Here is a 10,295-nt window from a genome sequence, read left to right on the forward strand (position 1 = left end):
TCATGATGCTATGTTTATACTTTTATAAAAAATTGAAAATTTTTCATTTCTCTGACTACACCTAACCCTTTAATACACTCAAATGCTTGGCAGAGGTTGATAATTTATGCAATGTATATTTACCAAAAAAGTTTTAAAATCTGGGTTTAACCTTATGAACCCTTAGTACCAAAGTCAATATTTGTAATTGAGGACGTAATTGGGGTCCTATTTCGTTTACTCGTTTTAATTAGGACATTTAATCATATTTTATTAAGATAATTAGAGTATTCACAAGGTGTCATATTGTCTTATTTTTTTATGACTGTCATATCAACACTTACAACACGGCGAGGTATGTTTTTTGAGTGTGCGTTCTATCCGTTGTATCTGTTCACTTTTTTATTGTTGACGTTTAGTGTCTAAAATTAAAAAAATTAATAAATTTCATCAATTTCTTTAATAATATGGAAGAAAGCCACGATATTCAGGTAAATTAAGTTAAAGAAAGGTGAAATATAAAAATATTTTGTTGTTTCTGTCGTTGGCAATGATTTTATTGCAATATAAACTTAAACGCTGCCGACGTTTCAACATAAAGAAGCTGTAATTTTATTTTTGTCATTTGCTCGTGGCATTTTTGTATTCTTAATTTTCCACAACCAGCTGGTGAAGTGTAGAAATATTACACAATATACAACAATTAAGGGGTGGTCACAAGTATTTTTTTTAAGACTATTGAAATACGACATAAGACGAAGCTTGTGAATTGCCTAAATATATCTTGTTTTTTAATAAATATGTGCAACTGGCTTGTAGCTTCATTATAATCAATTTAATAACTAATTTTGATTATTTATATATTAATATTAAAAAGATTTTGTATTTGTAACCTTTTTTAACTTAATATTTTATTTTCAGACGTTTTTTAATTCAACATAAGAATCTTAACTAATCTAATTGCATGAGAAATAGTAAATTACAAGAAATCTAGTAACAATAGAAAGTTTAATTGGTACAATTGCGATATATATGCGAATCTCACTTAAAAAAATACACAAATATTATAGATATTTTTATTCTATCACTACTGCATATTATTTTTATTTAACTTTAATAAGTATTACAGGATTTCTAGTAATATGGTAGCTAAATCTAAAAGCAGCATTTGTACATATATACTTTTTTTTATACATATACCCATTGTTAATTTTGCTTCGTTCATATTATTTAATGCTCAATTTTATGTACATGCATCACAGTAAAATTATAAACATTTAAAATCTTTCAAATACAGAAGTTCTGTAAATGATTAGTGAAGACAAAATATAGCACTACTGTCCCTTCAGTGCATTCCAAATTTTTTCTTCACTACACCAGGATGCATGTCACAATACAAATATTTCAATATTTAACATAATTCATGCAAACAAGTTATGCGCTAAGTTTTCTATTTACTGGTATGTGTTTGTGACACATGCCCATTATTTAAACAAAGTAAACAATAAACCAAAATCGTACTATAGACTTCGCACTGTTTTGCGATCAGCGTCGCCATGACCTATCCTCAGATTCCTCATCTTCCTCTTCGTCCTCAAGCCGCAATTCTGGCAATGTTTCTCCACCGACATCAGAATCATTACTCTGTTTATCATTACTATTTTGAGCTGCGGCTGATTTTATTGGATTAGGACTATTCAACTTTTCTTCTGGCTTGCACACCTTATCAGTCATCAAAATTCCCGTAGTTACCGATGCTGTTGATATGACCGGAGCCCAAGTTATCTAAATAACAAAAACATTTATATTTAATAACCATATATCTCAATAGTGATGTGAATATATAAATTACGGATTATTATTAAAAAAAAAAAAGGTAACTTTGGTTGCTCCCATGCTATAATACCCTTCACAAATACAAAAGTTTCCATACAAGAACTTGATATTGATCAGTCAGTTTATTGGCAGCTATATGCTATAGCCATCTCTAAACAATTTCTTTGGAGACTGTACCGCTGCCTTGAACAATAATCTGTGCCAAATTTCGTGCAGTGATCTCGTCAAAGTGAAAGATCCTTTTACAACTTCCTCACAAATACGAGCTGCAATGTAGGAGGAATATGGCGTAAACATTACAAGCAGGGCTGTTAGACAGTTGCAGACAATAATCAAAAGGCACAATTTGTCAGATTGCATTCCGCCTATTGAAAAAGCGCGATATTACTGGAATATTGGTCATGAGAAAACTGTCGGTACTGGTATATACCAGAGACCCAAGGAACCAACAGTGGACTTCCCCAGAGAACCTGCACTGAAGAAGGCGAAGAGTGTGCTATTGGACGAAAAGAGGTTAGCCACCGTTTTCTGAGATTCATAAGTTGTGATCTATATCAACTACATGGAGAGGGGTGTTGTACTAAGCTTCATTATTGAGCTTATTTTATGCCGAATTGCAAGACGGGGCCCATTTTCAGACGATTTAAAGAAAGTGGCAAGCCGTTGGGCGCTGTTGAAAAATAAGTGTTTTTGTGCATACTTTACTTTAAACTCTCTTGGTTGCCATGTTTGGTGGCAAAAATAGACTTGTTTCCCTTTTAGAACGAGATAGCACAGTTAACATTTTCGTTTTCTCATTTTATATTAACCTATTCTAATGAATCAAAGCGTATTTTCTTATTCTTACATATTTCTGTTTTCTTTTGAAGCCTAAAACAAATACTTTGAAGTTTAGGAACAAGTATAAAAATTTGGTAGTTACTAAGTTATAACTTTTACCTGAAGTCGTTTATCTTTAAAAACCTTTCCACGCAATACAGCCTGCTCCGCATTTATCCGAGTAGCATAGGATAATATTAGTTGGGGTATTTCTTTATCCACATCGTGTTTAGTTATTTCTCCAAAATGCTAAAAAATAAATAGTAATTTGTTACTTTATTTAAAAAAAAAGTTCAGTATTACATTAACTTGCTCTAAGTGTAAATTCCGAATTTTTTAACTTACCTTAAAGTGGCCTAACACAAAATCAGCCTCCCCACTAGTAAAACCGGTAACCACTATAGTTTTGGGTCGGCGGTCAACGCGCGTGGATCCCTCAGGAAATGATGGACGAGATCGGGGATTTGTTCTTCCAGAGGCGAAGTGAGGAACTTTGCCCCCCATTGGTAACGGGTGAGGTGGTACAACACCAACGGCTGCATTACCAGGAACGACACCAAGACTGCGCTGCAGTTCTTCAAGGCGTTTTTGTATGGCTGTAGTATCATTTCCCTCCTGTTGTTGAGCTATTAGTTCCAATTCTATATCCAGCAATTCTTTCTTTTGTTGTTCCTTAGTTTTCTTTGGTGGAGGTGGATGCTGGTTTTGAATTTGTGCTTGGATTTGTTCTTGTTCTGTGGCAATCTCCTTACGTAACTTATCAATAGTTTCTTGCAGAACTTTTATGGTGTCAAGGGTTTTAGTACGTTGAGGGTCATTTGGTTCGCAGCGTTCTACTATTTCCAAAGCCGATTTCATTTGTTTTACGTAACTTTGTAACAGTTCCTGTTTTCTTTTCCGTAGTCCGTTGGCGAGTTGTACAACAGCTTTAGCTTGCTCTTCTTGTTTCTTACGTATTATGGCATTTGTCGGACCTGTGTTGTGACTACGTGATACGTTATTTTTTAATCGCAAAGATGTTGGCGGTACATGAGCGGCAGCCACAGGTATGTTAACGTTTGTTGCGTTCAATGTATCACATACAGGTATACTTCCAGACGAAGTAACGCTCGGATTTGCAACATTTTCATTTGCTGTTTTTGCTGAATCAGCTGAGGGAGTAGGAACAGCGGAGACATTATTTAAATGATATTGACTATTTTTTCGTGTACTACCCATAGTTATAGGGGATATATCATTGATTAATGCATTTGCATCTTGACTGTGCCAAAATACTTTTATAAAGCGATTGTTAAGCACAGCTTCCGTACTGCGGTAAGCAACATTTGCCTCGGCATGTGTTGAAAACGTTACAATAGCTGCTTCGGGATCACCATCATAAGAAATTTGTATATTTACAATTTTGCCAAATTTAGCAAAGTGATTATTAAGATGTGCGATTGTATTCATGCCGCGCGGTATCTTTCGTAACTCCAGAGAACAGTTACTTTGGATACTTGGTAAACGCGGACCAAGACGACTGTTAAGTGGCAGCTTACGTTTCACGGGCCCCTCAGCAATAGCCACCGAGTCTTCCAAATCAAAACGACGCTTACCCTGTGCCATTTGACTTATATCTCCACCCGATCCAAGATTACCTGCATCAACTACTGGAATTGGAATTAGTTCTCGTTGAAGTGGAGCTGAAACGGCAGAAGCATTGAAAGGAAAAGAAAGCATCGGGGTAGCAACTCTAAAGCCGGAGCTGGCATTGGTATTTCCACTATAGTCTGCCGAAATTGAACCAGAGTTGTTTTGTTTATCTGCAACAGTACCAATTGGAGGGAACCCAACGGCTGCTCCAACTCCAGAAACCGGAATTATTCCCCCTCCCCTCGCTACACCAGTGAACGGATTAATACCCGAGGCATTAACAGCACCACTTACTGCGGATCTACCAGTTAATAGCGGGTTAGAAGAAACCATTGACCCAGAAGATCTCATCCATATATCAGGAGCATCTGGGTTATATTCCGGAAGGGACATTCCGATTAACCCGGTATTATTTATATCTTCAAATACAACGGGATTAATCCCATGGTCCCAAGGACATGTTTCTCCTCGGACACAGTACCCTTTTTCATCAAAATCACGGCAACGTTGCCGCTTTTCTGATTCATGTTGTGAATGTGTATGGTGAACATGACGATCAGGTGACCCGCGAACGACTCGTGCTACACTCGGTGACCCTTTATTTCTACCTCCCCGTTCAAGAGAAGGTGAACGACTGCATGAATTTGACCGATTCAGACGGTTTTTGCGGCCAGCACCTTCTCCCCCGTTTCCTAGAAAACGGGGTGATCTTTCATCTGAACCTGTCATGTTGCTACTGTTGCCAATACGTCTACGTTCGGTGCCACTACCACCGGCACCTCGCCTACGCTCATGAGATCCTACATGTCGTAAGTCTATTGTCGGTGGAGATTTATTGCGAAATTGACGTTGCATTTTTTCACGTTCATTTATTCGGCGATCACGAGAACGACTTCGCCGCGAATGTCTTTCATTAGATCGTGATCGTGAACGTGAATGCGAACGGGATCTAAGGGAAGAACGACGACGCCGGCTCTCTCGCGGTTGGTTCTCTTTGTCAGCATTAGTTCTTAGAGGAGGGCTTGCACTGCGTACATGATGACTGTTAGATCCAGCTTGAGAATGTTGTGCAGGATTAGATGATGGCGTCTCACTTTTAATTGTGGCAGGGTAATGAACAACCTGGCCAGTTATATCCTCCTTTAAATTATCCGATGTATTGCTGCTGCCGAGTTCTTTTGCTTTATTCTGCAAAAAGCAAAAATGATTAGGAAAGAATACAAATTATAGTCGCAAATTTCGAACTTACGTCATCTAATGGTGGTGTTTGAACATTCTCGGCACAAACGGTATTCGGCAGGTTATCAATTTTCAATTGAGGTTCTGTATTGTTTGGTCCTTCAATACATACATTTCTAGTATCCATCATATCAGAAACGACTTCTTCCCCAACAAAATTATCTCCGCTTAATTTTGGTGTTGGTAGTAAGATATCAGTAAAATAGTCTTCACTGTTAATGGCACTGAATAGCCTCTCTACAAAAGGTCGTGTTTCCTCACCAAGGAAAACATCAAGTTGTTCTATCATTAATTTTTTTAATTCTTTTTCTGGTTTATCTTTCTTAAGCAACGCCAACACATAACGTGCAAGGGCAGAAGAATCCGCATCACATCTGTAATAAAAGGGAAACAATATATAAACTGTTTATTCAGTAATGAGTACTCATACTTACAAAGGTTCCAATACGACAACAAGCCAGCTTTTCAGAGCTTCCTGATTTTTTACGATCATCTTTATACTATTAACTCAGAGTTTTTTCATAAATTAATATCCTTGCCTTCGTTTGATGATATTTAATGTACACTATAAATAAAGTTTTTCTTTCCACTTTCGTTATATTTTATTTTCTTTCAAGATATTTAAGCAGCTTTCTTCTAAAACACACAAAACTATTACTATTAAATTAGAACACTAGATATATTTGAACAATTAAATTTTAATTATTTGTGGAGTAGCAGTTTCATATACATAGGCGACCACTCGTCGTACCTATCGAGATCCCAACTTTTGCGTGCACAAATCAACGAGTGAAAAATTTCTGGATTTTACTACTCGTTATTACCTTACCATATGCGATAATACAGAAAATTTCACTAATAGACCACAATTTCTGAAGAAATTTATTTTTCTGATTTCACAGCTTTAAGTTTTAACTCTATACTTCCTGTTGTGAACAATTTTATATATTTTCGATATTTTAATTTATTCAATTTCCTACCAAATCTAGACAACCTCGTTGGACACTTACTACACGAACGAATTTACCAACGATTACAGGCGATACATTAGTTCCTGATAGCATTTATTCGATATTTGTCGCTAAACTCATAATACACAGTTACGCTGCAGTTACACGATCAAGAACTTGCTTTCAAGTTGATCACACAAACTACTTGTCAAAATTTAATTATATATATGGTGGCGAATACAAATACCAGAACAAATCAGAATCGACGATAAACTGCCAGAAGCAACTAGACAGCGAATTCGTAGTTCCCAGAAGTCCCCAAATTTACTATTACTTTTGTTAAAAATTTACTATATAAGGGCTGCCGGATTGTACAGCAGGGACAGCTGTAATTAGAGTGTTGCCGTGTAAAAAGCAATTAAGATATAAGCAATAAGTTGTAAACTCGAATATCGAGCAATAAGTGTTAAGTTGTTGGAAATAAAAGTAAAGATAAGTGTATATTGGGACTTTAATTTAACAATCCAGTGATCGAACTCAAGAGTGAGTTACAGGTAGACGATTTATCGAGAAATCTGTTACAATTGGTGTCAGAAGTGGGATTGTCAAATAAATTCCCAAGTAGATAATTATTTGAAAATGGCCAAGTTTAACGATCTGAAGATTCCACAACTGAAAAAGGAGCTGGAGCTGAAACAACGTGGTTTGGTGACAAATGGATTAAAAACTGAATTACAATCACGGTTGAGAGAGGCCATGGAGGCGGTAAATATTAATGTTGACGATTATGTCTTTCACATGGAATTAGAGGAAGAGACAACAAAGATAGAAGAAAAGGAAGAGGCTCAATGCTCGTCAAAGATGGTGGACATAAACATGATTTTTGGTGCAATATCGCAGATGGGGAAAGAGCAGAATACACGTATGTCTCAGATGTCAACGCAGATATCAACAGAAGTATCGACACAATTTAAAGAGCAGGATGCATGTATAACCAACAAATAGCAGAGGTGTCATCACAAATGTTGACACAACAATCCCAATTGTCCTCGTTAGAAACGCGGTTGCAATAGCAGTTCGCAGCGCAAGATGCACGTATATTAACAAAGGTGTCCTCACAGTTGGAGGATCAGTTCGCAGGGCAAGATGCACGTATATCAGCACAGGTGACCTCACAAATAGCAGAAGTGTCCTCACAGATTTCGGAAGAGTAGGATAAATATAAAACTGAAATGGATGAATAAAAGGATCGTCTCCGCGAGCTACAATTAAATCGGCAAATTGTGTCAACAGCTTCTGCCAAGGTAAAATCTCCATCCTTTGATAGCACTGTTCCGTTCCACGTTTTTAAGCTTCAATTCGAAAAGACGGCATCTTCAAATAATTGGATCGCTGAAGATATAGTAGCTGCATTGTACGTTGCATTAAAAGGATCTGCAGCGGAGATATTACAGACAATTCCAAACTGCGAAGCGAGTAGTTATGAAACGTTGATGGGTGCATTAGAAAGACGGTATGGTAGTGAGCACAGGAAGCAGATCTTTCAAATCGAGTTGCGAAATCGCCGCCAGAAAGCCAATGAGTCTCTCTAGGAGTTTTCTACAGAGATTGAGAGGTTAGCTCACTTAGCTTATGCACGTAAATCCATGGAATACATCGAGGACACGAAAATTCAGACTTTCGTCAATGGAATACGAGATAACACTACACGATTCGCTGCATTAGCATGTCCAAAATTAACGTTTGCAGAAACCGTTTCGTATGCTCTGATACAGGAAACTGCATCTCTGCTTTGCAATCAAACATTTAAAGCTCACAAAGTAGAAATAGAGGAACACACTTGGGTGAACCAATTACTTGAAAAAATTGACAACAAGCAGAAAGCGCTGGAAAAATCTACGGAAGCGCATTAGAAAAATGATGGTGTGCTTAAATGCTTCAACTGCAGAAAAAGTGGCCATATTGCACGCAACTGTAACAAGCCTAATAATCCAGTTGGACGGAAACGAAAAGCTGAGGCCAAAGAAGACATAATAGATTTCCTATTAATGAGCATAACATCAGACTGGGATCCGGAGAAGCTACGGAAATGTCAGCAAGAGGATCCAGATTTGAAAAGTGTAATACATGGATTGGAGATGAATAAACATCTAACAAGAGAAAAAATAGCTGCAGAAAGCCCAGTCGCAAAGGCTTATTGGGCACAATGGAATAGTTTGAAGTTATTGTCTGGCTGCTTGCATCGCGTATGGGAGAGCGAAAATGGGCAAAGTCACGAGCTCTGATGATTGTTCCAAAAGTAAGAAATCCTGAAGTTCTCAACGAGCTGCACAACGGTCCAAGTGGAGGACACGTGGGTATCACTAAAACATTGGAGAAATTAAAACAAAGATTTTATTGGGTTGGTTGTCGTCAATGAGTTACGGAGTGAATCGCCAATTGTGTCGAGTGCATTGCTGCTACAGAGCCGCGGTCCAGGAGTCAAATCAGGTGCGCCGTTTGAGTGAGTAGCCATAGATGTAGCTGGTCCATTTCCTATCAGTAAATTAGGAAACAAATATGTTTTGGTAGTCATGGACTATTTCAGCAAATGGCCAGAGAAAGAAATTTTGAATCAGCTCTAATACAGGAGATATGCCAGAAGCTGGCTATCCGGAAAACCCGTACAACTGCACTACATCCACAGTCCGATGGCATGGTAGAACGATTCGATCGAACTTTGGAAGAACATTTGAGGAAAGTTGTGGACAAGTATCAGAAAGATTGGGATAGCCATATATCCTTGTTCCTGATGGCATGAAACAACGGGGCAGACTCCAGCAAGGGTAATTTTTGTAATGATCTTCGACTACCGATTGATTTAAAATTTGGAATTAACGACAACGGAGGAAGGAATACTAAGGAATTTAATAGCATCATAGAAGACGAGATGAGGCTATACATGCTATGGTGAGACAGCGCACCAAAATTATGAGCGATAAGATGAAAGCAAAATACGACAAGGCAATAAACTCTGAGGGTTTTATTAAAGGCGATTGGGTATTGTTAAATAACCCACAACGAAAGAAAGGGCTGTCTCCCAAATTACAGTGTAATAATAACTCAATGATGTAGTGTATCGCATACAGACCATTGGAAGACCAAGGAATAAAATGAAGGCGGTTCATCTGGAACGGCTTGCAGCGTTTGGTACCGAAAATATGTCTAATCGGGACGATCAGACTTAGGTAGAGGGCAGTGTGGCGAACACGAGTATCAGAACATATCAGAATTGACGATAAACTGCCAGAAGCAACTAGACAGCGAATTTGTAGTTGCCAGAATGTTTTAGTAGCGAACTTATGTTAAAAATTTACTATATAAGGGCTGCCGGATTGTGCAGCAGGGACAGTTCAAATTAGAGTATTGCCGTGTAAAAAGCAATTAAGCTATAAGCAATAAGTTGTAAACTCGAATATCGTGCAATAAGTGTTAAGTTGTTATAATTAGAATTAAAAATTAGTGCATAGCAATAAATTGGGACTTTAATTTAACAATCCAGTGATCGAACTCAAGAGTGAGTTACAGGTAGACGATTTATCGTGAAATCCGTTACAATATTGTGACGAACACGGATGATAGAACAAACTCGAATCAACGATAAACTGCCAGAAGCAACTAGTTCGCGAATTCGTAGTTGCCAGAATGTTCTAGAAGCAATGTTTTGTTACAGATTTACTATATAAGGGCTGCCGGATTGTGCAGCAAGGACAGTTCTAGTTAGAGTGTTGTCGTGATAAGAATAATTGAGACATAAGCAAGAAGTTGTAAGCTCGAATAACGAGCAATAAGTGTTAAGTT

At 37.6% G+C, this 10,295-nt stretch overlaps 1 protein-coding gene across 6 annotated transcripts; it reads right to left on the reverse strand.

The window, feature by feature from the left end:
- Positions 1–506: 506 nt before the first annotated feature.
- Positions 507–6,665, reverse strand: swm (Zinc finger protein swm). Of its 6 annotated transcripts, none has more exons than XM_036364865.2 (6): positions 6,486–6,665; positions 5,940–6,141; positions 5,516–5,879; positions 2,980–5,454; positions 2,755–2,883; positions 507–1,764 (listed from the first exon to the last, which is right to left on the reverse strand). In XM_036364865.2, exons 2-6 carry the CDS (start codon positions 5,996–5,998, stop codon positions 1,525–1,527), a joined length of 3,267 nt encoding a protein of 1,088 aa, XP_036220758.1. In that variant the 5' UTR covers positions 5,999–6,141; positions 6,486–6,665; the 3' UTR covers positions 507–1,524. The 6 variants fall into 6 exon arrangements, with proteins under 6 accessions (XP_036220758.1, XP_014096440.1, XP_036220753.1 ...); XM_014240965.3 differs by having other exon boundaries at positions 5,940–6,138; positions 6,335–6,665; XM_036364860.2 differs by having other exon boundaries at positions 6,335–6,665.
- Positions 6,666–10,295: the final 3,630 nt, after the last annotated feature.

This window comes from Bactrocera oleae, chromosome 3 (assembly GCF_042242935.1).
Source record: "Bactrocera oleae isolate idBacOlea1 chromosome 3, idBacOlea1, whole genome shotgun sequence".
Classification (NCBI taxonomy): Eukaryota; Metazoa; Arthropoda; class Insecta; order Diptera; family Tephritidae; genus Bactrocera; species Bactrocera oleae.